The sequence below is a fragment of the Sturnus vulgaris genome, chromosome 1, assembly GCF_052056855.1.
Source record: "Sturnus vulgaris isolate bStuVul1 chromosome 1, bStuVul1.hap1, whole genome shotgun sequence".
In the NCBI taxonomy this organism is placed as follows: domain Eukaryota; kingdom Metazoa; phylum Chordata; class Aves; order Passeriformes; family Sturnidae; genus Sturnus; species Sturnus vulgaris.
Genome location: NC_142243.1, coordinates 71,838,823 through 71,866,036, shown reverse-complemented (window position 1 = coordinate 71,866,036; position 27,214 = coordinate 71,838,823). Strand labels below are relative to the sequence as shown.

General features: G+C 40.1%; 2 protein-coding genes and 1 long non-coding RNA gene across 3 annotated transcripts; 2 read left to right on the top strand and 1 right to left on the bottom strand.

Annotated features, from left to right (window-relative positions):
• The first annotated feature begins 27 nt into the window (after window positions 1-27).
• LOC148225296 (uncharacterized) lies at window positions 28-7,301 on the top strand. The gene is made up of 2 exons (XR_015805350.1): window positions 28-763; window positions 5,895-7,301. It is a non-coding gene; the product is annotated as an uncharacterized LOC148225296 (long non-coding RNA).
• Window positions 82-10,574, bottom strand: LOC148225295 (uncharacterized). Its single transcript, XM_088169702.1, has 4 exons — window positions 10,370-10,574; window positions 10,198-10,294; window positions 8,537-8,633; window positions 82-5,576 (listed from the first exon to the last, which is right to left on the bottom strand). The coding sequence occupies exons 1-4, from the start codon at window positions 10,552-10,554 to the stop codon at window positions 5,449-5,451; spliced, it is 507 nt and encodes a 168-aa protein (XP_088025828.1). The 5' UTR covers window positions 10,555-10,574; the 3' UTR covers window positions 82-5,448.
• On the top strand, window positions 10,495-26,004 carry RIOK1 (RIO kinase 1). The gene is made up of 17 exons (XM_014885863.2): window positions 10,495-10,679; window positions 11,528-11,732; window positions 12,895-12,985; window positions 13,971-14,040; window positions 14,708-14,750; window positions 15,391-15,483; window positions 16,209-16,321; window positions 16,450-16,530; window positions 17,071-17,157; window positions 17,717-17,854; window positions 18,501-18,604; window positions 20,281-20,387; window positions 20,943-21,008; window positions 22,599-22,718; window positions 23,004-23,057; window positions 24,113-24,262; window positions 25,784-26,004. Exons 1-17 carry the CDS (start codon window positions 10,609-10,611, stop codon window positions 25,892-25,894), a joined length of 1,704 nt encoding a protein of 567 aa, XP_014741349.1. The 5' UTR covers window positions 10,495-10,608; the 3' UTR covers window positions 25,895-26,004.
• Window positions 26,005-27,214: the final 1,210 nt, after the last annotated feature.

Sequence of the window (27,214 nt, the reverse complement as noted above, 5' to 3'; positions counted from 1 at the left end):
GCCGGGCAGGAGGCGCGGCGGCCACGTGAGCGCCCGGCGGGGGCGGCGCTTCCTGCGCTCCCGGCGCCGGGTCCCGCTCCCGGGAAGTGCCGGCAGCGCCGAGCCGCCCGTGCCGCGAGCCTTTGGACGCCGCTCAAGGTGCGTCGGGCGGGCCTTGGTCCTGCGCAGCGCCAGGGGTTGCACCTCGACGGTCCTCGTGGCGTCGCAAAACGTGGAATTCGAAGGTGAAACAGACGAGCAAGCTCTGTGTGATGCCCAGGTGTTGGAAAGACAAATTACCTGTCGGTAGAAGTGCCTTGTTGAGGTTTAGGCCTTGACATGCTACAGTGATCTCAGACCTAGGCAGAGCCTGGGAAGAAGGATGTAGCAGTAATAGTGGACTCAAAGAATGCGGAATTTACCGGGCACAAGGACATTTGGCAGAAATCCCAAGATAAGGATGGAACTTAACAAACCCAGCAACTGTGCTGAATCAGCTCTGAGTGGATAAAAGGAAATTCCGGCAGGTGGAGATCACCGCCACCAACTCAGGGACCACCGACCCCAGGAACCCCCTGACTCCTAAGCTGAGAAGGACTGAGCGTGGGGATTAATCAGCATGGGAGACTCATTAACCAATAAAAGGCAGAATACTTACGTAAAAAGAGAAATACGTAACTTGCAGATAATGAACATTAATGCCATTGTTTGCTAAAACACATAAATAGTGGAAAGTTTGGATAGTTGCCATACTTGATTTGTGGAATACCACTAAACACCCAAGGTTGGTGCAACTTTGAAAAAAATTATCAATGTCTCTCTCAAGTGTGTAATTGGCTTATTTTACACCAGGTAACGAGTCAATTTTTTTCTGGACAATAGTGGATCCCTTCCAACTCAGAATATTCTGTCATTCTGTGGGAAGTAGACTAACATACCTCCAGAAAGAGCAAGGATAAAGTGTATTACTGAAACAAAGGTGCTATCAAAATCTCGTAATTCCATGTTGCTCTAGAATAGCTGGTTTTGAGTCATATATTTAATAGTTTAATTGAAAGTTTCCCAAAGCATGGTAGGCAATGAATATGATACTGATACATTGCCTTTATCGCAGTAGACCTTTTGTTAAAATGGAGAGCTTGCCCAAACCCTACAATCAAAACATTCAGTGAAAATAAAAAAGCCGAGGTCCAAACCAGCCTCCATGCTTTCTCATTTCTCCCACAGTTTATTCAGGAATTTGCATACAGGGTAAAATGAAGCAAGAGTACTGTTAAGATGTATTCTATATTTTGAGTTAACTTTGCCATTTGGGAATATGCAGCTTGCTGTTATGTCAGTGTAAATGTAGTCTTGAGCCTTTCATTTTTCATTTTCACTCATTTGATTTTGAACCTGCAAATTACACTAAAAAATTATCAGAAGTAACCATTCTAGCTAAGCTTAATCTTATTTTAACATGCTGAAGATGCTACTGAAATGCTGTTAAGTATTGACTGAAAGTGACATGTAAATATGAGCACTGGAAAACATTCATTGCTACTGGTAAAAGTATTTCTAGTCAGATAATATCAAATGGTATAATATTACTTTTTCTGTAAAGGTCTTTCAGCAGCTGGTTATGTCTTTACCCTAGTCGTGGTTTGGTTGTTTTGGAGGAGTTTTTTGAGGGGAAAAAGCAGCTAATTACTTATTCTTCAGGAAAGTAAAAGAGTGTGCCAGTGCATGCTGTAGGAGGTTTCCTATATAGGACTGCAGGATCTGAAACATTTTGTGTCTTCTACACGGTGACTATGTACTTCAAGTGCTGCTTTTCCATCTGAGTTAACTGTTCTTGATATTACTAATTAATTAACCTGTATGGTGCTCTTACTGGGTTTGTATGTTGTGGGAGCACAGAAAGGTGTTAATTAAAAGTGTAACTAAAAATAATTGCGGTACCTTGACTAGCTTCAGCAACACACCAGGCCAAGACTAACTCCACTGTTACAGCTGTACCTAAAAGCCTATTAGGCTGCATTCTTTTATGCTAAGTATTCTACCCATATTAAACAAGTTAAAATCTGAAAGAAAAGTCTCTATGAAAATCTGAAACCAGCTGCAGAGATTTTTTTCTTTTTGCATGGACTGCTCCATGTGTTCATTCAAAGGCATGATAAAGTAAGTGTTGACAATATTTGCCACTATTGTGACATTGAGCTTTGACATCTGTTATGTTTAATGCTAATTCTGAGAAGACTGGTGTTCACTCAGAGTTCATATTGCCCCTGGGAATGTGAGTGCAGTCACGTACAGGCATTGTATCTTTGCATTTAAAAGAGGGTTTTCAGTTAGAAATTACACGTAAAGCTGTTGCGAGGAAATATGCCCTCAGTTTCATAATGTGTATTACAAAAAGAGTGAGCATTCCTAGTCTGCAAGTCATATTTACCTTACATTTCCATTTTGAACTTCTTAAATTAATCTCCCAGATGTGTTGTTTCCTCTTGGAAGAGATCAGCAAAAGGCAAATAACTTTTTATGTAGAGACTTATTATTTTTGCTATCAATACTTGCTTTTGGCATGGCCAAGGGTTCAAGAATCAGGTGGACTGCCTCTTCATTATTTACTCAGTGCCTTCTATGGGAGATGAATTCAGCAAAGCACTTCTGAGGAGCAGTGTCACATGTACAATCCTAACCTGCTTTCCGCTTCCTGTTTCTCACTTTTGGATGGCAGACCAAGATGTGTCAGGAAAAAGCTGGCTGCAATATAATCTGACTAGGATAGAGAATTTGCTTGTATCATAGAAGGAAATTTTGTTAGGACAATCTGGAGGATCACTTTCTCCCTTGCTTCCTGAGTTTTCGTGGAATTTAATGTTAGCAAAATGCTTGGAGGGCTTTTCTTTCCTCAGTTGTTTTCTGTGGACATTGGTCTAGGTGTTAATACCTTACAGTTGCTACCACATGCCAAGAACTGCATCCTTCTCAGTTTTCTTCAGGTTCAAGTCGATACAGTAGTTTTGATAAGTAACCCCCTATTCCAGTGCACCCCAAAAACGTAACTTGTTATTTTTACTTGCTATTTTTTTCTGAAACTTTTCTGGGACTCACAAATAAGGTCAATATTTTTGCTTTCAGAAACTGTCAAAAGCTCTAAAATTTTCTTCTAATAGTTGGTGATTTTGTACCCTTCCATATTTTGTCATGCCTGCTGAAATCAGAAGAGATAATATTACTTAAAAAAAATGGTACCAAGATTTATCTCTTCATTACTTTTTGTAGTCTAGAGAAACAATTCTGGGTATTGAATTCTGAGGGTTTTTTTTTTCCCTTTTACTTCTATAGTACTTTTTGAAATTACAAACGATTACTGTATGTGGTAGTTATTAATAATTCCAGTGAGAATCTCCCAGTTAGACCCGTCAAGCTGATATTATTCTTTCTCACCACTGATTATAACTGTGGGGAATCATCTTATTTGAAATCAATGCAGGCAGAAAGGGGTCATGCAGCAACTCCCAATGCTGGAAGTCTCGTCAGCTGCTTCTGATTGGATGGTAGTACAGGAGACAAACCAGGGTTCACAGGAGCTCTTAATGAGATCTGCTAAATTTTTGCCTGAATTGTGGTGGTTCTTTGAAGGTTGGTAATTTCCCAAGTTTTTTGCTGGAAGGAATTTTAGCTATCCTATTGCAGAAAATTGTCTCAACCACACACAGATTCTGTATTTTATCTAAGAAAAAAAAAGACAGATCTCTCTGGAGATCTCTCTCACAGAAATATATGGAAAATTGTGTTCGACATACTTGACTAAATAATTAGATTTTTTTTTGAGAAATGGAAAAAATAAAATAAAAACTCTAATAGTGTAGACAAATTTGTCATTGCTAACCATGATTGTTTAATCAGATTTATGAATTCCATATGCTCCATATGATGGTAACAGGAAAGGAACTTCATTGCTCCCTTTAGCCTTGTCCAAGGTTGTCCAGCTTAAGACTCTGTGCAACACTTGGGTTGGGGTGATGGTTTTGCAATATATACATCTTAAAGCATACACAGTATTTTTAGCCACCAGATTTTTTATCCTCCCTCTGTATGAAGAGTAGAAACAAAGTTGTTGACATGAAAAGATAAAAAGCTATTTTTATTCTACACTGCAAATCAATTATTGCTACTAATTCCAACCAACCTAAGTGATAGGTTGGAAATTTGGTGGATTTCTGTCATTGTGCACATGGATTTCATAAGTCCAGTATTTCTCACCCAGGGAGTGAACTCCATATACTACAGCAGTATTTGTTAGCAGCACTGAGTATATCCAAGCAACTTCCAATCTCTTGGCTTTACCATTGTGAGTATTGTCACATATGGTGAAAGCAAAATTCTATTTTAAGCCTGAAGTACAATAGGGAAATAAAATATAGCCAGTAAGAGAACGTGTACATGTAATTACATATGGAGTAATCAAAAAGTAATGTTAAAGAACAATAAACAAGAAAATGGAAGATTAATTTCTAGATGTTACACTTCATGCTATGGGGAAATAACAAAGTAGAGCTGTTTTCTTTGTGACTTTTATATCTCTAATCATTATTGGAATGCATCTAGAATATTGTGTCCAGTTTTGAATGTTTCCCAACCCATGCAAGACACAGACAAAACTATCTGCAAGCTTCTGCAAAGTTGAAGTAAGAGAGAAGGTAACAAACTATGCAACATTTACATTCTGATCCTTTCATTCCTTTTCCCCCTGAAGAAGTAAAAAAAAAAAAGTTCATTATCTTAACTTTTTATTCCCTTGTTTACTTGAAATAATAAATTGCAAAGTGTTTCATCAGCACTTGAAATTAGATCATTGCATAAATGTCTGTGTAAGACAGAATCCCACACTTGGACTCAAATCCAGCAAAGGACTTCAGGAGCACTATCTTACCTTTAAAGTTCTTAAAGTAGCTTTTTGGACAGAACCCTCAGCTGGAATCTGTGGAAGTTTGTCCCTGGAAGGGATGGGGAACTGCTGCACCTGGCAACTGGGAACTGCTGCACGTGGCAGCTAGGCTTGAGCACTGTAGATATTTTCGGTGCTTACAGTATCAGACTGAATTATGCTGTAGGTGTCTGTGGTTCTCTGACTATATCATATCTCTTTCCATCAGTATCAAGCTGCAGGATGTGGTTTTGTCCTTGGTCTTTCACCCTCTGTTGCTGCAGATTTGGTTCTCCCTTCTGCGCTCACAAATCTGTTGTTGTGTTTCCTTCATCTCAGCTTGCTCATTTTCAAGTTCTGCTTGCAGGATGTTAAGCCAAGGAGCCAGCTTGTTATATTTAGAAAGTGGCTGTTGACTTTCTGCCAGCCTGTCATCCCTCTCTCCCTGGAATTTTGTTTGCAAGGATAGGAGCCATTTCTGTGTGTATCCTCCTTTTACTCCCTCAGTGCTGTAGGATTGATGACCAAGGAGTTAGGGCAAGGGCTAAGGTTTACTATCTGTGGATACACTGTGTGCATTCCATGTTATCCTTGTGGATGAAGACTTGTGCAGCTGGCACTGCAAAAGGCTGAGTTGGCCAAAGGAGGAGGCCTGTGGAGTTAGGACAGTTCTGTTCCAGCTCTGAGGAACGAAACAAAGTTGTATTACTGAAACTTCGAAGGACACAATGGTCAAAAAGTAACTTTTGTCGAATTAAGGGTGGTTTAAAGATTAAAGCACAAGTCCCTGGATGTGCAAACAAGCCTAATGAAGAGCATCCTGCTATGTATATGACTCTCACACAACTCTCCACCTAAATCATGCTGTACATAAAGAAGAAGGATGATAAGATTGGGCTGTGTACAAGGAGCTCCCTGTTCTATAAGTGGAGAGAATCCCTTTACTGGGACCCTCTTTATCCCTTCATTTAATTTCCCTGTTTTTATTCTTCCTTGGCAGCAAGTGATCTCCCAAAATGCTGGAGTAAAGAGTCCTTACCAACTTTCAGCATTTCCTGGTGGGAACAACACTTCCTGTCATCAGCTAATTAGAAGAAGGAGAGGTCACATGGCTTGACAGCATTCTATTCAGAGAAGGTAGAAAAGGAAATGAGGATAAATTTGAATAAACTTCACCCATACTGTTACTGTACTGGTGGAGTTGTGCCATTCTGCTATTGCAAAACAAGAGGTGACACCCTCTGTCCTGTTTATTCAAACTATTTTTTCACTAACTTCAGTGAAAATTTTTCATCTGTGAAGATAAGTCAATGTGGGCAAAATTACAAAATGATAAAAATAAAGAAGTTCACCCTTCTACAGTGCCTACAGTCCTTGCACCTGCACCAAGCTCCAGTGGAGTGACAAGTCTAAAGAGGGTAATTGTCAGATTTTGGCTAAATTTACAATAATCCCGTGATTTTAAATCAAGACTTAAAAAAAAAAAAAGCAAAAACCACCAAGAAATCAAAATTCAACTATTGGTTAACCCATTTGACTGTAGAAAATGAAGAAAAATAAACATTTACATTAAAGAAGTAAGAAATAAAAAAAGTATTCCATGCTCCATGAATTCCTCTATTTACTGAATTTTGAAAACGCTGATAAAAGAGAGATTTTAATCACTGAAGACAAAGAAAAAAGGCAAAAACCATGTATGAAATGCTACTGAGTTAGTCGGTTGGAAGAAGGCTATGCATTTTTTTACTGCATCTCCTAGATATATAATAAAATTTAGTAGTGAACAGAAGTGGAGTTTGAGCCACCATGTTTAAATTATTTGGTTTACTTTTTTTCTTACACCACCTGTAACTGAAAAAAACCCCTTGAAAAGTATAGAAAAGAAAAAGCATCTTAGATTCTGGTGGAAACCCTCTGAGAGTCTTTCCTCGTTTGTTGTAATGTATTACACTCTTCTTTATACCTATTTTCACTTCTCTGTTTGACTGTATCAGGCCTGGTATGTGCACTGTGTTCTCATGGAAAGAATCAGATGATATACTCATGTTATTCTCTTTCCAATTGTTTGGAGGTTTTATTTGTTGTCCCATTTGCTGCCTACTAAAAGCATGTAATTTGTAACTTCTTTCATTTTTAATTTTAATTTAATGTTTTAAATTTGTAATAACTGTAATTAAACAGTTTACATTTAATTTAAATATTAATTACCATTTTAAATAATTTGTAATCAGAATGGCAACTGCAATGCAAATGCATTACTCTCTACATTCATTACTCAGTTAATTCAAGGCACAACTCCAGCACCTGCATTTGGTATTTTTAGCACTTCTCTTTTATGTTATACATTGTGAGGACTTGCACTTACATATAAAATTTTGTAATATAAATGCAAAAAAACCACTACTAATTTTATCAGAGAAAGGGTTTTTTTTCATATTCAAGCTTCCATGGACTCTTACCATGGCTCCTTCTGGAAAAGGAGTATTGTTAGCTGAGTTCAAATTATCTTCTCCAGGAAACTGTTTCTGAGTATCAAAACCTGAGTATGTCTTGAATAGAGAGCTAGGGGGTTGAGTGAGAAAATAAGACATGCCTGTTATGGAGGATACTTTAATAATGCAATCCAGCAGTGACTCCACATTTCTGCAAATGGCTCTTCATCAGGACCTACAATGGGCTTAACTGATAATTATTCTGGAAATGAAACATCTCCCAGGCTCCTGCATTCTTTTATAGTATTGTTTTCTTTTTGCCAGCCCAACAATCTCCTTTGATGTGGTTGTTCTTCCTTGCTTAGGGATTCCTCCTCTGGGAAAAATGTATCCACACCCAAAGACTCCTTCCAATTGACTATGCAGAAATGTATGTTGGTTCTACAGCAAGCATTTCTATGGCTTAGGGACTCTTTTGTTTTCTAAGAGGTATCCCAAAATTTATATGGACTCAAGAATAAAGCTTTATAGAGTGTTTTCAGAGAATATTCATTTAGATAACACAGCTGAGGAAAATAGGTATTTTGCTTGGAACTTAATGAACGTATCACTTGGCCTCCTCAGTGTGTATCCTTTTTCATCAGGAGTCTTCTATCAAAAAATATGATGGAACTACATGAATGTTCACAGCAGTATTCAAGTATCATATTAGCTAATTTCTCTTTCATATATATGTCTGCCTATTCCATTTAAACCAATGTCTTGTATAAAATGGAAATATAGCCTCGAACTGCATGAGATAGAGAAGATCCTGGTCACTTGCTGTGTTGCTGTAATAACTGCTCAGGATATGGATGCCATTTTCCATTTTCAGATAGGTTTTTATGTCAATCATCTAACAGCCCCTTGACCATATGCTTTGTTCCTCCTTCTCATGTCTCCCCGTGCTCTGTACAGTCCATATTGTTCACGTGCTTCACTCATGCCATTGCAGTAAGAGCTGACCTCAAAATCTAACAGTGTCTGTTGATTTAAACACGCTTTGCACCAGCTAAAGATCTGCTAGACAGCACTGTGAACTACCATGTACTGCCTGGCATGCTTTGGCAGGGGAGGGGAGTGTGATAGATAAGTGTCATTGTAACATGCTCATCCTAGCACATGGCACTTGAAATCCCTCTCATGTTTAGCCTCACTAACAAGAACATACTGCATGTCAGATTTTCCAAGATGGGCTCAGAAGCACAGGTTGCTTCACAGAGATGGTAGGCAGTGTCTTTTCTTGCCACAGAGTTGTACATTTCATCCTGCAAATATGAAAAGGAAGCTGTTGGTGGTCCTCTCAATTCACTTCTTCCAGGAAGGAGCAACACTGCAGTTCTCCCAGGGATTCTGAGTATGGTCTCTGTACCCCGTTTCCCAGCTTCAGTGTGAACCAGAATATATACCTGTCCTACATAATATGTTGTGTTAAGTACAGAATTAGTGGATCTTTGAGTGTGAACAAACATTTTGACTCTTAATCTTCAGGAAATATAATAATGTAGCTATAGGAAGAGCAAGGGAGGTAGTTTTCCGAGGAGTGTTGTGTGACAGGGAACATGGAGATACAGTGGTCCAAGCTAAATACATAGTTTGATAGACATCTGTCCTCTCATGGATTAGGGGTGATAAATTGGTAGATCTCTGACACCTTTTTTCCCATTATCCTTCTGAAAGTATCACCACTACCTAGTGGACTGTTTCCCTTAACCCTGTTGCAGATAGTTGTTTGTAAAACAGTTTGTGCCTGGTTCCAAAGGAGCTCTTAAAGCCTGGGACAAAAAAAGTGTGCTGCACTCCAAGGCTGTAGAAAAAGTTATGTGGAAGCCTGAGGCATAGAAGGAATAAAAACAAATGTAGAAATCCTCTGGCAGTGCTATGTTTCAAACAGTCCCTTGTAATTACAATAAATGGGTATGTTTACTTAAGAGCACTGAATAATTTATTAGAGAGTGAAATAATCCTGTGGAACAGTGCCTTCTCTACACACATGGATTAACTCATACGGATTAAGAGTCCTGGTTTCCTAGAATCAACACCTGGTTCTAGGAAAAAGATCAGTAAAAAAGTGATTTTAATCTGATTTCTGCTGAAGGTGGCTGTGCATTGGGGAAAATGAGCACAGAGATTCTCAAAGAGCTGACTTTATGGGAGTGTTGCAGATGCAAATGACACCTATTGTATTAAATCTTTTTAAAGGTATCTCTGCACAAGCATCTATGTTTTCTGCACAATCAGAATTTTTCATAGCTTTTATACATACCACTTGGATAATGGGAAAACATCTACAAAAAAAGGAGACTGCATTTTAAAATTTTACCTTTATGTACCACTTAGCAAAAACCCAGCACTTACTTTTATTTTCTTAATCCTACGTTATATTGGTATACAAATAGATCATAATGCTGTTCAATGCAAGGGGTGTTAGGAGCTAAGATGCTTCTAGCGAGGCTTGCAAATTTGGAATTCCTTTGGCTTCAATTAGAGCTTTATTTTAATAAAGGTTGGAATCTACTATTTCAGAGTGTACCAAATAAAACTTCTCAGTATCTATTACAGAGGACACAGATCATCACTTATGCTTTAGGGAAAACAACCATGGAATGGTGGCAGGACTGGTCATTCCCAGTCAAGAGATGAGGGCTTGAAAATGCCCTATTTTTAAGGCTATATTATTTAATATTATACAGATATGCCACAGTTCAGTACTGACGTATCGGCAGCTGCTGGGGATTCATAGAATCACAGAGTGGTTTGGGTTGGAAGGGACATTAAAGATCATTTAGTTCCATCCCCCCTACCACGGGCAGGGACACCCTTCCACTAGACCTGGTTGCTCCGAGCCCGATCCAATCCGGCCTTGAACATTTCCAGGGATGGGGCATCCACAGCTTCCCTGGGCAACCCGTTCCAGCGCCTCACCACCCTGGAAGTAAAGAATTTCTTATTAATATCTAATTTAACCCTGCTATCTTTCAGTGTAAAGCCATTCTCCACTTACAAGCCCTGGAAAGAAGTCCCTCCGTGTGCCGGCACAGGCTCTCCCCGCTCGGGAAGGGGCCGGGGACGCAGCGGGGATCGCAGTTGGGGCGGGTCCGTCCCAGCCGCGCTCGCCCGCGCTGCATTTGGTCCCTCTGGCGCCGCCGTAGCGGCCGGGCCGGGCCGGCGCCTGCGTCCCGCGGGCATCCCGGCTCCCGGTTCCTGCCTCCCGGTTCCTGCCTGCTGCCCGCCGCCGCCGCCATGGATTACCGAGCGCTGGTGATGAGCCAGGTCGTGCCCGGGCAGTTCGACGATGCGGACTGCTCGGACAGGTGAGGGCGCGCCGAGGGGCTGGGGTGAAGGCGCGGGGGGGCCGGGCCTCGGGCGCTGCCCGGCGAACACGCGGAGCGGGATGGGGAGCATTCCTGGGATTTGCCCGGCACTGGGGAAGGGAGAGCGGGTGGTGCTGCCCGGTTGTTGGAGGAGGTGAGAGGAAAGGCTGCGTGTGTCTTTCGGCTTCTCTTTTCTATTGTGTGTGCTGCTTTGGGACGTACTTGTCCTGGCAGAAACCCGTGATACTGACATTTCAGAATCGTAGCACCGGTTAGGTTGGAAAAGGTCTCTGAGATCATCGAGTCTAAGCTATAACCCAGCACCACCGTGCCAACTAGACTATGGCACTGAGTAACAAGTCTAGTCTTTCCTTAAACACCTTCAGGAACCGTGACTCTGCCATCTCCCTGGGCAATCCATTCCAATGTCTAACCACCCTTTCTGTGAAGAAGTTCTTCCAAATTATCCTGGTGCAACTTTGGGCTAAGTCCTCTTTTCCTGTGACTTGTTGCCTGAGAGAGGAGACCGACCCCCACGTGGTTACACCCTCCTTTCAGGGAGTTGTAGAGGTGTCTCCTGAGCCTTCTTTCCTCCAGGCTAAAAATCCCCAGCTCCCTCAGTTGTTCCTCGAAGGATTTGTATTCCTGACCCTTCACTAGCTTCATTTCCCTTTTGTAGACCTGATCCAGCATCTCAGTATCCTTCCTGAATAGAGGGCCTCAGAACTGGACTCGGTGAATTAAAACACAAGTGAAAATGTAAAGTCATTTATGGGGCTAAGTGTATTGAATTTTTGGTGACTGTAACAGTCATTTTTAGTTATAGAGACATTTGTGTTTCTTTTAAGTGAATCTGCAGAAGACACAGAAGCGTGTAAAGAGGGTAAAGTCCCTGAGAACTGCCAGTTATGCACATATGAAGAAGTTAACGCTGAGGAAGGAGATGGTGATGATGACAACGATGATGAAGAGGAAGATGAAGACTGGGACTGGGATGATGAGGTGGGAAGACTCACGAAGCGCCACAATGCTGCTGGTGGATGCAATCCACAGGTATGTTGAAGGCTATTCTGTGAGCCTTGAGGGTGCCCAAGAGCTAATGGGGCCAACCTGGAGGCTTTGTTTGTTGTTAGTGATATGTTGAGGACAAATGCAAGGAGAACGTTTCCCTTGAGAGAATCCCCTTCCTTTGCATCTGTTCCTCTGACATGCCATATGTGTATGTACATTGTAGCCAGAGCTCCACTGGATTTTCTTGTTTCAAACCCTGTTGGTGGATTTTCTTTGTCACTGCAGTTTCCTTCTCTTCCTTGGACCTTTCTCATTTTTTTCTTTCTTTGCTCACCCTGCTCATCTGTAGAGATGTTCCTTACTTTTTGGTATTTGTTTTGTGTGTTTCTGAGCATCTTCCCCAGCCTTTCTATTTATTTTTAGATCATCTGCAGTCGTATCCAGGGTGAAAACAGTTCTATTTTTGACTTAATAGTGAAGAAGGCAAAGAAAAATAAAAGCATAAGAAATGGAGGGGGGTGCTTGAAGTGAATTAATTTAGAGTGTATGGTGTTGGCATAGAAACTCTGGCTTTGTGCAGAATGAAAAGCACTCGTGAAGGTAAGAAGAGTGCTAGTTCTCACATCAGCTTGGACACTAGACGTTCAAAACCTCATTTTTCTTCTTGATACCAGCTTAGCAGAACAGCTGAGGTAAATCAAAATGGTGCTGATCATAGCATAGCATGTCTGGCAGGACTTGTCCCTGGTGCTGTATTCTTGCCCTTGTTTAGAGGTGTATGCTGTCCAGTGATGGTGAAATCATGTTCAGGTGTTAGTTGTGTTTGGGGAGTACTACATGTAAGAAAAGAGAGAAAGTTTTCTGAGTTGATTACCTCTGCATTTTCCCCCTCTTATTTTATTCTTTGTTTCTGTCTTCTATTCTCCTCCTTTTACAGGGAGGAAAAAGTGCTTTGTAGCTTCCTAGACTAAAAATAACTTTGGCTTGGAGCACTTTTAGAATATTAACTGATGTGTTACCTGTTTTTTCTTTTCTTGACTCAAGTAAAATCTGGCGTTGATCTATACTTGTTTCCTCACCCGTTGTGGTTTTCTTCTCATAACTTTGGGCATAGGCACTTGAGATGACTTTTCCAATGATATGGTTTGAATTTCAAAGGGCTGTGTACAAAACATGACTTATGTTAACAAATCCTTTATTTCAGGCAAATAAACAGACCCCTAATTGCTCTTCAGCAAAACTGTCAACCCCTGCAGGCAAGGTTTTAAGAAAATTTGAGCACAAAATCAATTTAGGTGAGTATAATTGTGCTGTTGTCCATTATTTAAACAGTTACCACTCTGTGGCATTCTCAGACAAGTTCTGATTATGTTAAGCCAGAATTCACTGGAATGGGTGAGTTAACCATGGTCAGAGAGATGAAAAATTACTTTTGAGTACTAGAAGTTGCCTTTAGTCTCCATGAACTGGCTGTCATAGCCCTCTCTCTCCACCTTCGGAATGACATGGCTATTTTGTTGGAGTTTTTTCTTTCCCTTTGACTTCTCCAGGCAACATGAAGTCTTTCTTCCCTTGACTCTCTGTAAGAGCAAGCTGCTTGGGTGGAGGGAGGGTATCAACTCTTTGTTGTGATGTTGGTCATTCCCACAGCTGCTACCACAGCTGCATTTTCTAGACGAATGCAGTCCCCTGATGTATTTGGGGGGGTACATTATTCACCAGTTCTCTCCAAGCACAGTTCCTGTGCTAAGTGAAGAGGCTGCTGTCCCAGCTGGTGTAGTTTGATTTTTACCCTGAGATGGAGATGGCTGCTCAGCACAGCTTGTCAGGGCTAGGGGTAGCTGTGATTGGCACCTTCTGACAGGGTAGACATCAGAGGTTGGGTTTTCCTTTATAACAAAGTGGTGCTAGGATGAAGGCTGCTGGTATTTGTAGCCAAATGCAACAGCTTTTATACATTTAGCATTTAATCAAACACTTTTTAAATGCATTGTTGAAGAGAATCTGGGAGATTATTGCTTATTGTGTGAAGAAAAATGGCATTTGATTGTTGTAAAAGAAGAACAGACGAATTTCATGGTGAGATGTTATCCAAAAGGCATTACTGGCATCATATTTCCAAGTCTGTGGAATTGTCTCACTCATCTGTGTTGTTACCTTGTAGTCTTATACTGAAATGTAAACGGAGTGAAGTGCTCGGTTAACCCTGGTGTTTAGGAAACTTCTTTGGGTTTTGGGCTTTGTTTTTTTTTTTTTCATTTCTTCTTACATGTTTTTCAGATAAGCTAAATTTTGATGACTCTGTTATAAACAGAGTCACAGAAAAGTCTAGACAGAAGGAAGCAGAGATGTGAGTATTACTTTTGCTTCTATTTTAACTTAAATACTTTGAACCTAGAAGTGTAGTGCTTATTTACTTGTTTAAATAAGTTTGTTAAGAAAAATGATGTTTAGAAGTAGTCTACATGCAGTTTGCCCTTTGGTCTTCAATTTTTTTGTTTCCAAATCAGTTGTCTGAATCATCCAAAAGTTTTGATTTTTTTGTCACTGGTAGCACATCTGTTTGTGTTGGTGTAATATAGTAAGACAGAAGTGATGGGTGTCATTCCCCTAGAAAGGACCCTTTGATACTGTGTTTTCTTAAACAGAAATCCTTAAGCTGCTGAGCTAAAAAGTTATTGGAGGCCTTTTGAAAGTTCCTCCTGCTGATTTGATGAGGGAAAAGTATTTCTTCTTAAGAATTTTTTTTGGCCTACAGCTTATAGCTGTAAGTTTTAAAGACAGATCCAATTTTCTCCTAAATGAACATAATTCAGAAAAAGCAGGAAGATAATCTGTAAAAGTGAAGGGCTCTGAAGTTAATGGTGGTGATTTGTTGATTTTTTTCCTTTCCATCCCTCTGTCTGCAGGAGGATTTTGTATGAAATGAAAGCCTTCTTAAGGCTGTCATCTTATCTTTGACAGAGCAAACTGTGACATTCTATGTCATAGTAACATTTTATTTTCACTTCTGCTAGGTACCGAGTCAAAGACAAGTCAGACAGAGCAACAGTAGAACAAGTAAGTTGTTTGTTCATTTAAATTTCCCTTTTGACCAGATCAAATAGAATTTTGGAAGCAATGAAAAAACAGAGCAGGAACAGAGTTCTGGAATGTTATGCTGAAGAGACCTGTTGTTTCTGTCTTTCACATATGAAAGTTAACTTTGGTTCCATAAACATTTTAGAGCTCATTTTTGTGTTCAACATTGTGATTTCTTCATATGTGTAATGCAGAATTCCATCTTTTATTAAATTCCAAAGAACAAGAAAAAAATGTTGAGTTTGCCTTTTTCTTTTTTTTCTTCTTTAGCAAGACTGAATTATTACTGGCCTGAGCCCACATGGCTGTTCTATTTCAGTTATGGTATCTGTATCCCAAGAAAAATCTTACTGTAAAACATTTAATGCAGCTATGGGTGGGACATTGGTTTTTTTATGTCTTCTAGAGTTAGCTCGAAGACATATGCTTAGTTTAAAAAAAATTGAAGAAAAAATGAAATATCCTAGATGCATGGCAAAATTCTGAGTGGTTGCTATTCAGATTATCATCTGATCCTTGAGAACAGTCTGATGCCAGGGGTCCTTTAATATGGCAGTAAGACTGGACACTATTATTTATTCGTTTTTTCCTCTGCTGACTTTTCTGTATTAAATTTGAGGTGTTGGACCCAAGGACTCGAATCATTCTGTTCAAGATGCTCTCTAGAGGTATCATATCAGAAATCAATGGCTGCATCAGCACAGGAAAAGAAGTAAGTTTTATTGTTAGTAATGTAGTAGGCCTTTTTTCTTTTCAGTAATCTGAGTGGAAGTTTATGATGCTCAGAAAATGTAGTGAAATACTTGAGCTTAGTTCTACGTTTTTTATGTTGCTTGATTGGTAAGAAGGTACCTTAAGAAAAAAATTTATTTATGTTAAAGGAAACCAATTTTCCAAAGTATTTCTAAGAATGCTTTAATGTAAATTTGTGGATGTTGTTAATTGCATTATTCAGCAAAAAAGTTTTGGCAAAGTTATGTATACCCACAGTATTAAGTAGTGCCTAAAAAAACATAGAAACCCAGATAATTCTGATTTAAGACATATTTCTGCCCTGTGTAGAGGTGGAAACATGAGACATTCGGGCCGTGCTTTAGGGCCTGAGCAGTGCACAGGCTCAAGTTAACCCTTCACACAAGGGCTTGTTTCAGTCTCCCAAGTGTGGATGAGGCAGAGTTTTCTTGTGTAGTGTTGATTTTATTCTGAGGGCATTGTTGCACCCCTGTCCCATTTTACACACTTCCTGTAAGCTGCCTTCCATGGAAAAAGGATTGCCCCTGTGGGCAGTCTCCTTCAGCTGGGTGCCACATAGGGGCTGAGGTCAGATCAGCTCTTTTCCGGGTATCAGAATGAGAAGAAGAGACAAGATTATTTCTTTAATGTTATTTCTTTATTATCATTTCTCTAATGTTATTTCTTCCCTTTTTAATCTGATAGGCCAATGTATATCATGCCAGTACTGCAAATGGAGAGAACAGAGCAATAAAGATTTACAAAACCTCTATTCTGATGTTTAAAGATCGGGATAAGTACGTGAGTGGTGAATTCAGGTGAGTTTGACTTCTGCCTGGTTTTACTGGGGAAGAGGGATTGTTTTGAAAGGTGTTAAAATCGCTGGTGCTCATGCTGTGTTGATAGACTAAGAGACTCTGCTATCTTTTATTTCTTTTAAATAAAGATTTCGTCATGGATACTGCAAAGGCAACCCAAGAAAAATGGTGAAGACATGGGCTGAAAAAGAAATGAGGAATTTAATAAGGTGATTTTTCCAGTTTTTATATCATCATGCAGAGGCTACTGAAACTTTTAAGTTTATAGGAGGTGCTCTCTTTTTGCTTGACTGAGGCCACCACTACCCTATCGGGTCTCTGGAGTGTTCAGGAAGGTGTCTTAAGCTTCATTATGGGAGAGAAACAAAAGGGGAGGGAAGAATAAAGATCTTCTTTTGTTTTCCTGCTAATGCTCTAAGCTCTTCAGTGTCTGAACTCTGTCTGACATGACTGAACAGCAAGGAAAAGCTAGAAATAGCTGCTGCTGAGCAGCAGCACATTGTGTGATATAGGTTAATCTGGGATTAACCTGAACTGTCTAAAGATTCCTTGACACAGGAATGCTTAGAAAAGGGTCAGAATGGTTGTGGCTTTTTGTGTGCATTTCCTAGTTGTTCTTCTCAAGGGAGAGTTTCCTGAGCTCTCACTGTGTGTTATGTTCAAAGCTGCAGAGCTCCTTTATGCATTAGTGCAAAGCAAATAAAGTTTGGTTTTATTATTTTTTTTGTGGTTTTGTTCCTGTATTTCAGGTTGAACACAGCCCAGATACCTTGCCCAGAGCCCATCATGCTAAGGAGTCATGTGCTTGTCATGGGTTTTATTGGTAAAGGTGATAGGTAAGTATCCTTAGAAATTTGATTTTTTTGTTTGTTTGGGTTTGTGGTTTTTTTTAATTTTAGTAATAGCTTTTCCCAAAGGCTTATTAAAACCAAGCAAACCCACCGTCTGAATTCACCCACAGTTACTCTAGACCTGTAAAGTTAACATGTGTATGTCATCTGTGGAATGGTCCCAGACATTTGTCAACTGCTACTGCAGGCAATCTGTGTGATTCTGAAGCCTCAGTTGTGTGCAAAATTAATTCATAAAGTGGCTTAACCCGAGATTAATGCTGGGAAGGCTTGCTAATCATACATGAAGATAGTTTATTGTTTTGTAGTTACCGACATAAACGTAGCATGATCCAAAATAGCTCCTGTTGGAAATAGAGCTCCAGAATCTTTGGCAAGCATGTGGCAAAGTTTTGCTGGCCTTCCTGCTGGCTCCTTGCACATCTGACCTCCTTGACACACTCAGGGAGTAAAAGGATCAGGCACAGCAATTAAAGCATTTGCAGCTGGTATGAAGAAGGAAAAGGTATTTAGTTTCTGTTAATTTTTTTTTTGTAATTTCAAGGCCTGCTCCTCTGCTGAAGAATGCTCAGTTGTCTGATTCCAAAGTCCGGGAGCTGTACCTACAAATCATCCAGTACATGAGAAGAATGTACCAAGATGCCAGACTTGTTCACGCAGATCTCAGTGAATTTAATATGCTGTATGTTTTTAATCCTTGCTCTGAATTGTGACATCTAAAATGTATGCATTGGCAACCTCTGTGTGAGAGTACTGATGTACCTTTCAGCGAGGGTGGGGTCCTTGTCGTTACTGGGTTTTGTAACTTACTTAATTAGTTATGTAGCCTTTTACCCAGATCTGAGCTTTCTCTGTTAAAAAAACCCAACAGGCAAAGGAACAAAAAAGTCAAAAAACAAACAAAAAAAATTTTAAATCACAACAAAATCACCTCATAAAACCCCCTCACAACCAGAAAAAAAGCCCGTCAACTCAGGCAAAAATTAGTAAGGTATCATTTTTATATAAGGTATTTTATGTAAGTAAGGTATCATTTGAATGCTATATTTTAAAAACTTGTTAAATGGGTTTTTTTTCTTCTTCATGTGCCTCTCTGCTTTTTTTGCTTATGAGCAGACTATTTTTAAAAAAGTTTAATTACACAGCTTGTGTAGAGGAGGGGAAGGATTGACTGATAAAAGCCACCCTGGCCCTAACATGCAAGGCATATTCTGGAGAAGGAAGTTAAGATCTTTTTTTGCTGGTTCTGAAGTTTGAAGCCTGCTTTGTTCCCTGCCCCTCAGTAGTCTGGTGGGGTTGGTGCAGCTCTGTGTGGGGTTTCCTTGCAGGTACCACGGAGGGGACGTGTACATCATCGACGTGTCTCAGTCCGTGGAGCACGACCACCCGCACGCGCTGGAGTTCCTGCGCAAGGATTGTGCCAACGTTAACGGTGAGGCGGCTGCACTTCAACCCTTGTTCTGGCGGCTGGTTTATTCAGCAGGATGGACTCAGTTCACCTCATGTTCTTTCAGGTGTTACTGGCTGTGGAAGCTGTCAAAATTCCATTAAAATACATCCTCTCGTATGTTCTCATGACTTCCTCAGGGAGCAGTGTACTGTGCTGATTTCAGAGTAGTGCAGCCTATTTTGCTAGAAATCATCTGTCTGAAATGAGTTATGTGGCTGAATCTCAGACTTAGGATAGGTCTAAGATCACTCCCAGCCTGCAGCAGTGCTCACCCCAATCTTAACTTCCCTTACTTAAAATACTGTGCAGACATATAGATGTGTTGTCTTCTTTGAGCCGAATCCATATCTGGAATTACTCAGCTGGCAAGAAGTTTGTGTGTTATAAAGTTCCCTGCACTTACTTGTCCAGGATAGCTGAGAGGATCAAGGCACAGAGTAATTAATTAGAGATGTTATCACTTGTCACAGTATTTTGGTAACTTAAGTTTCATGGTGTTTTTCTTTTGAGAATTTGGTCTTCGTGTGTGAATATACTTGTTGTGTAACAGATACACACCTCCTGGTAGGGTGTGTCCCTGAGGACAAAAAAAATCTCTCATCATAGACTGCTTTTGTCCCTCCTTTCTTTTCAGATTGACTTTTTTCTTATTTTACAGAGACTCTTGAAAGTCTGACGCATAATTAGAAAAGAGTTGTGTGTCTGTTGATATGCTACTTTTTCCTTATTCCTTTCCAATTCATGCATTTCTAGTAACTCTCTTCTGGCTCAGCTAGTCGCACTCCTGCTCTTTATTCATGTCTTTTGACTTACTCTCCCTAGATAGTCTATTGTCTCAGTGAATTGCAGTGGTTTTGGTGTTGTTTTGTTTGTTTTCTGTCACTGCAACTTTCTCTGTTTAAACCTTCTACAGAGACTCTAAGAAACACCTGGTTCTGTCCTAAGTGCGATCTTTGCAGAGACTTGTGGTTCCATGGACACAGAGAGCTGCCTCCAAACTAAGTCCTTTTCTAATCTTTCTATGATTAATTTCTTACAGTGAGAGATCTTCTGGGAATTTTAGTAGGAAATACTTAATAAACAGTCCTCAGTATCATTTGCTGCTGTTTTTCAGAACAGAAATGCAGCCTATAAATTGGGTCATAACAGATTTAGGAAACCAATTCTGAGTGTAGTAGTGAGGAAGATTCTAAGACATCAATGTGTCTTCCCTTTTGGGTGCATCATAATGAGACTCTACTGTATTTTGGTGGCCATTTGTTTCTCTCTGGCAAAAGTTTGAGGTCTCCATTCCTTATTTGAAATACATTTTTTTTAATCTTAGTCATTGCAAATACTACACCTATCTTGAATTCTTTACTTCTTAGCCCTTTCTACTTACTCCATTAAGTCGGAATCTTGCTGAAATTGATTTAGCTTTTATATTTTTGCAGTTTTTCTCCTTTCAGTGTTTGTTGCATCTGGGAGAGGAACAGTTTTATTTCAGATAGCCAAGAGCTATCTAGTAACTAAACTCAGTAGGATGCAGAATGTGCTGCTGAGACTTTCTCAAGTTATCAGGATTGTTGGCTTGCTGGAGTTGTCACTTAAACATCCAAGCTGCATATATGTTAGGTGCAATTACTTATAGGTTTTGTCTCTCCCTTGTTTCCTGGCAGACTTTTTCCAGAAGCACAATGTTGCAGTGATGACTGTGAGGGAGCTGTTTGAATTTATTACTGATCCTTCTATCACAAGTGAGAACATTGATGACTACCTCTCTAAGGTAAGACCTCATGGCCTTGTTACTGAGTAAGAGGACAATAAAATTGTGCTAGTGCTTCAAAAATGCATAAATGTCTTTTCCATTTATACCATTGTAGGGTGTCACTACTTACATTGCATGTTTTCTCAGAAAGCCTGATCATGAAGGCTCAAATGTCTGTTTGAGGTGCTATAAGAACGAGGATGCTTTAAGTTAGCTCTTCCTTTCTGGCAGGGAGGAGCTCTGCAGAAATATAATGGTGCTTATATAGAGAGTATGTGTTGTGTGTCCTGTAGCCGTGCTGGGCCTGCCACAGTTTGGTCTGAGGAGAGCAGCAAGTGTGTTTTTCCCTGTGTTACAGCTGCCCTGATCTGCAGCTGTCAGTGTGCTCCGCAGCAGTGCTGGTCACCGTTAGGTGTCGCTGAAGGCATTCCCATAGGGAAAGCTGGAGTGCGTGTGAGTGACGGTGGAGCACAGCGAGAAACGCAGATGGGAATAGCTGGATGTGATTCTAAAGGCTTAGTGGTGCGATTCTAAAGAATGATAACTTTTTTGTAATGTTTTGTATTTCTTTAGGCAATGGAAATAGCATCGAAAAGAACAGAGGAGGAAAGATCCAGTCAAGATAAAGTGGATGAGGAAGTGAGGATTTCTGTTCCTGCTATGAAATTAATATTAACCTTACCTCTTCTAAACACTGAAAAATGTTCTGCTTTCTTTGGAAAAATGTACAGTTGATGATAAACAAAACATTGTTTGTGATACTGAAATGTCTTGACCTAGTTGAGATGTGAAGTATTAAGGGATGCTATGTGTAAAAGCTGACAGCAATTAGGTGTTAGAAGGCAAATATTTCATTTCCTAAACCAGTTTGTTTGCTCACATCTAGGTCCCTTAATGTATCTTCCAGTTCATGTTTAGTGAACAAAAAGCCTGAGTAGAAAGATCTGATTATGCCGTGTTTTTGGACCAGTGATACAGAAGCAGGCTATTTGGATATGTGCATTGGCCAAATTGCCTGTCTAGCTCCCCTCCCAGGCTAATTCAGTTCTTCCACTGCTTTTACATTAAGTGAAGCCATCTCAAGTTCATTACAGAAAGCTGTTAATGTTCTGCAAATGCTTGATGTAAAGATAGTTAAGACTAAGGTAGAAATGGTTCTATCTGTTCCAGGAGAGTTTAAAACAAACCAAAACAAACAATCAACAAAACCTCTTGTCTTTGGGGTCAATACTACTTGATTTATTCAAGACTTTTTTTGTCTTGGAGTTCAGCAGGTTTCACTAACTGCTTCAGGCTTTGCCAAGGAAAGATGGTTTTTATTTCCCATTGTGGCCTCAGCATAAAACTACTGAGCTGTAGAGTCAGGATCTAGTGTTTGGTAGCAAGCCCATCTTCTGCAAGCAAGTTAGTCCTTTGTTTATACAAGGTACTGACCTGTAGTAGAGGTGGTTTCCTAGCATCTAAGTTCAGTTCATTTCTCTTAGACTTTCCATATGACCATGGCTAATTTGTGCCACTTCCCTTGCAAAAGAGTAGAGCTGAGTAAGGGCAGCTCTGTGGAAGTGGGGGCCTGTGCTTTGTGCACAGCTCTCAGATGAGCAGTGATGATCATGAAGTGTAATGAATCTGTGCTGGGATTGAACTGATAGACCATGAAACAGAAGCAAAACACATCTCTCTGATCTGGTAGGGTTGTAAACTTGGTGACTGTTTCAAATATGACAAATTTTAAGTATGTTATTGACACTGCAGTTAGTTTTTATTGTACTGTAGTGCTGCAAGAACCTTTTTTGAGTAGGTTGAAGTGAGTATTATTACATAAAGAGATTAAGTTCTAGCAGTGCATTTCAATGGAGTTGCCTCCTGAAGGCATTGTAAACATTACAATAAAAACATTAGAAAAATTCTGAAGACACAAAGCCTTAGGACTCAAATAGGCTAAGAGATGGTTGCAGAATTTTGTAAGTGAGCTGGTGTGAGTCATGCTAAGGAAGGAGCCTTATTAGTTGTGATCTATCAGTAATGTTTAGATTGCACATTAAGTCTGCCCCTGCAAAAAATAATTAAATACGAAACAACTCTTTTGTTCAAATGGTAGTGGATGACTGCTGTGTTCATTTGTTGTTTCTCTGATTGTGATTATTCTCCTAAGGATGCATAATTAGGAGAGAAAAACATCATTACACTATGTGTAAATTAGTAAGCCTGTGTTTTCTTTCACTGTACTAGGTATTTAAGAAGGCCTACATACCTCGAACTCTGACTGAAGTCAAAAACTATGAGAGGGATGTGGACATAATGATGAAATTGAAAGAAGAGGATATGGCATTGAATGTTCAGCAAGATAATGTGAGTAGACATGCTGAGGCCCTGCAAAAAAGAGAGAGGGAATATGAATTCCTCTTACTGGAAACTGTTAGCAGTAAACAGAAACAGAAGCTTTGCTGCCAAGGTGTGGAGTACTAAATCTAAATCATAATTCAAAACTGTCTGGTTAATGCTTAATGCTAACATTGTGGATTTTATTCTGGTCTTTATTTCTTTATATTTATTTTTAGATAGTAATTTTCTCTGGACACAAAGAATTAAGACATAATTTGATAATGTAATTTCTTCCTCTCTCCCTTGGAGCAGATTCTGTACCAGACTGTAACAGGACTGAAGAAGGATTTGTCTGGTGTTCAGAAGGTGAGAGGGTCTTTTTAAAATCCTTAATTTTAGCCATTTTCAGGAAAGTGCTTACAGGTAGTTTAGAGAATGTGTGGTGCTGCAGCTGGCACCATAAAAGAAGCCTCTTGTGTGCAGAGTGGCCATTTGTGTCCAGGATGGGTCCAGCATGACAGTGTCTGCACAACACAGAATTTGCTTCCCTGCTCTATGGCTGATGCTGGGTTGCTTGAGAATGAAATTATAAACCTTGCTGTGGCCATGATCTCTAAAGTTAAGGTAAAGATGAGGGCAAATGTTTCCTGATTATGGAAAATGTAATTGATTTAAACTTGCATGACTGCAAGTTTTCATATGATCAGGGTATTTGTTGTAATACTTCATAAAGAACAGTCCTCCAGTATAAAGCATAAAATATTATGTCTTACTGTATTTGAAGTACTTGACATTGACACTTCTGTAAAGTGGATTGGATGAGAAGTTGGATACTGATCACTTGGAGCAATGTAATTGAAGGCAGAAGCCCTGTGTGGATTCCCCCTCCTTAATTTGTGAATGTTGTCTAGCAGTGGTATAGACTCTTGATTTAAAATGGAAATATAAATATGGGTGGGATCAGGCTGTAGCACAGTCTCCAGGCTTGTTTAAGTGAGTATTCCAGTGCAGATATTTGTGTTTGCAATATAGAATACATACAGTGCCCCCAAGGTAGATTTGGGCATGATCCAAGGATAATTAAAAATAGGCTTCCACATATGTTAGCAAATTGCTGTTTAACTTAGGGAAATTAGTTTGGGAGTGCAAATAACAGCTGTGCTTTGAGCCCTGACCTAAAAGAATCTGTGTTGTACATTCTAGATTCCTTGTTCTTAGTTTGGCTTAACCTACTTTTCATTCTTTATCATGAGACTCAGTGAGGGCTGTGGTGAAGGAGATAGCATCAGATTGCTCAAGGGTTTCTTTGCAGCAGGTTTTGTTTTCTTTTTTGTGAATATATATATACATTGTGCATATATATGTGTGTATGCTGTCATTAGATTTCTTGTTTTTGATATACATCTTGATATATCTTACAGATTCCTGCACTTCTTGAAGAGGCAGACAATTCAGAAACAGACTCTGATGATGATGATGATGGTGGTGGCAGCTCAGAAGACTCTGATTCAGGCTGTAAAGAATCTGTACATCCCAAAGATAAACCTGCTGAAGTTGGCATGGACAAAAAGGTCAGCTGGCCAGGAATTGTTTCTTTTTCCCACCTTTCCTTATATGACACAAAAAAAATCCAAATTTAGTGGCTCCTGCTTCTTCTTGTCTGAAATAAGCTATGGACCTTTCCTGTTGTGGAGAACAAGAGCAGAGGCAATGAATTTCACTGGGGATGTTTTATTGAAGGTGGTTTTATGTAGAGCAGTGTGGAACACAGGTCTCCGTAGATTAGGCAAAACTAGAAGAGAGATCTCTACAGGGAATTACAAGGCTACACAAAGTAGAGTTCAATGAAGCCTGGGCAGCTTTTCAGTCCCTCTGGCTATTCTTCAGGCTTTGGTGTTCAGGTTTGTGTCTGTGGTCAGTATCAACCTCTTTATACCCAGACTGAGACCACTTGATCTGTAGAACTGGAGATTTGGTGACAGTGTATGTACCACAGTGGCTTTTGCAGTACCATTAGTACAGGCTGGCTAGCTTTGCTGTGGGTGAGAGATGTAATTCAGTCCAGCAAAGTGATCATGCTTAGGGTATGGGGTTTGGGGTTTTTTTGAGGTTCCATTTTCTAAACTGGAACAGTATGCTCAGTTTTGGTGAGGCTTTCCTGCAGAGTATCACTCGTGAGTGAGAGCCTTTTGGCAGCCTTTTAGGTGCTGTGCTGTGCGGAAAAAAAAAAAAGCAAAAAAGCAGGGTGAAACTTGCAGACTTAAGGGGATCAAGATTTGGGACATTGCATTTTAGGGTTTTCTTCCTAGAAAAGGTGAGATAATATATATCATATCTGTCAAATAAAAATGCAGTACTCTACTGTACACTGCCAGTCTAGAGCTGCTACCTTTCAGATGTGAAGCAAGGAAGTCTTGGCTACTTCTCATCCTAATTGATAGGTTTTCATTTGGACTTCTTTTTGTGTGAGATGAAGGGTTTTTTGTAACCTGTGTGTTTAGCTGCAAGTTGAACAACTGATTAGCAGCAATTGCTTCTACCTGCCTCTTCCACTTTGCTGACTTTCTGTTTTCTAGTTGAGTCTCATCCCTTCTGTGTCTGGCACAGATTTACAATGTGTTGCAGTAGCATGCCATTCTTTCCTGCCAGTCCTGCTGATGATCAGCTTGCTCTGAGTTATCAGCACTTACTGGATCAATATTTTTGCATGACACATAGAAACACATAACTATAGTAGCCGTGTGGGTGGCAGAAAATGTAGACCAGACAACCTGTTTTAATCTTAGGTGTAAATAGCATGAGTTAAGAGTGCCTCTTGTTCACTTTTTTCAAAGGTTGCATGAAACTCAGGTTCTAACTAGTTTGAGTTTTGCCTTGTCATTACCAGTGTGCAGGTCTGGGCTCCACCCCCATCCTGTATTTCCTTTCCCCTTTCCCCTCACCATTCCTATTGATTTTTAAAATTTCTTTATCTTGATAACCTAATTTTTATGTAATGTGTTAATTAACTTGTTAATGTAACAATTGGTTGACTTGCTTAAAATTGTTCATTCCCTTCTGGCTTTAAATTAATGGTGTTTGATTCCTTATAGGAAAGGAAAAAGATGGTTAAAGAAGCCCAAAGAGAAAAGAGAAAAACCAAAATCCCAAAGCATGTAAAGAAGAGGAAAGAAAAGACTGCAAAAATGAAGAAAGGCAAATAAAGTCAGCTTTGGCTCAGAGAAAAGATGATGTGTTGTGGATTAGCCAGTCACAATCTTTTTTTCTTTATTAAAAAATTAAAAATCCTTTATTTATATACATACAGTACAAACTGTGAAGGTGGTTTTGTTAATAACATGGTGTAATTGTTTGAACAGATTGTATGACACAGGTTTCTAGATGGGAAAGAATGAGTCTAACATTTGTGCCTGCTAAAATTCTTTACCTGTGCTGGTTTGACTTTTTGTTAAATTCATATTGATTTGTTCCTGTGTTCTTACTCCTCATGCCTTCTTTGCAGTATGGAAGCAAATTGAGCTCTGCAGGCTCATACAGTCTCCCTGGATAACCCTGCAGGCGTTGTGCCTTCTCTGGCTCCCTGTGCTTGCATCACCATTGATAGCCAAGTGCACACATAGCTGCAATCCCCATTTGACCTTCACAGCCTCTTTGATGCCTTTGGCTAGAAGTCTCGTAAGAGAGGAACTGATCAGGGCTTCCAGATCTCTCTTTCTCTCTGCTCCCTTTCTCAATCCACACAGGGATTGATAGCACTCTCACATACAGTATCATGTAAGTGTAGACAGTATTACTGGAGCAAGCAAGACTGGTATTTTTTAAACAAATTGAGATGTTTTTTGGGACACTGAGATGAAATACATGCATTTTGAAATTGGCAATATATCAGGTGCAAGAGAGGGGCAGCCTCTAACTTGGTCGTGAAGGAAGGAGGACTTGCAAGACCTCTATCCAGAGGTGAGGGAGTACTGGTGATGACTCCTCATAACACCAAGGGCTGAGATGCTGCCATAAGCATGGACACTTTATTTCCTGCTTGTGTACAGACATATTCAGGCAGAGGTGGCTTGGTGATGCCTGCCCTGGGCCTGGCTTATTGTGTTCATCAGTGCCCTGCTGAAGGTGACTGAAACACTAAGAGCTTGGTACACTTTGTCCTTGAAGTCCCATTGGATTGGGGATTCTCCCTTCTGACTGGCAGAGCTGTGGTGTGTGCATCTGCCACGGCAGCCATGATTCATGAAGATAGTGCACCAGGAGGTGTGTGTAGGGCCTAAGGGTTGTGCATGGAGTGGGGCATTGTGTCCAAGTTGTTGCCTTTCCCCAGGAAGAAGTTGTGCACTGGGCAGACCTCTGTATTTTTGGTGAAGTGGGGTAAGCATAAGTGACTGTGAAGCTGTGTGTGCTTTATTTTGTGTGGCTCAGCAGTGGGTGACTCCACCATGGTCCATGGCTGATCAGTGTGAGTCGGGGATTGTCAGACACAGGAGAGCCACCTTCTCCTTGGATCTGGCTGCTCTGAA

What these genes read in the sequence shown, in the direction of transcription:
- LOC148225295 (XM_088169702.1), bottom strand. Translation starts at nt 10,554, where the DNA reads ATGCCCGCGGGACGCAGGCGCCGGCCCGGCCCGGCCGCTACGGCGGCG. An exon ending in ATCGGGCTCGGAGCAACCAG is followed by an intron (nt 8,634 to 10,197) that starts GTCTAGTGGAAG and finishes TCATATTTGCAG; the next exon opens with GATGAAATGTACAACTCTGT. An exon ending in CTTGGAAAATCTGACATGCA is followed by an intron (nt 5,577 to 8,536) that starts GTATGTTCTTGT and finishes TTCGTTCCTCAG; the next exon opens with AGCTGGAACAGAACTGTCCT.
- RIOK1 (XM_014885863.2), top strand. Translation starts at nt 10,609, where the DNA reads ATGGATTACCGAGCGCTGGTGATGAGCCAGGTCGTGCCCGGGCAGTTC. An exon ending in AAGATAAAGTGGATGAGGAA is followed by an intron (nt 21,009 to 22,598) that starts GTGAGGATTTCT and finishes TCACTGTACTAG; the next exon opens with GTATTTAAGAAGGCCTACAT. An exon ending in AAGTTGGCATGGACAAAAAG is followed by an intron (nt 24,263 to 25,783) that starts GTCAGCTGGCCA and finishes GATTCCTTATAG; the next exon opens with GAAAGGAAAAAGATGGTTAA.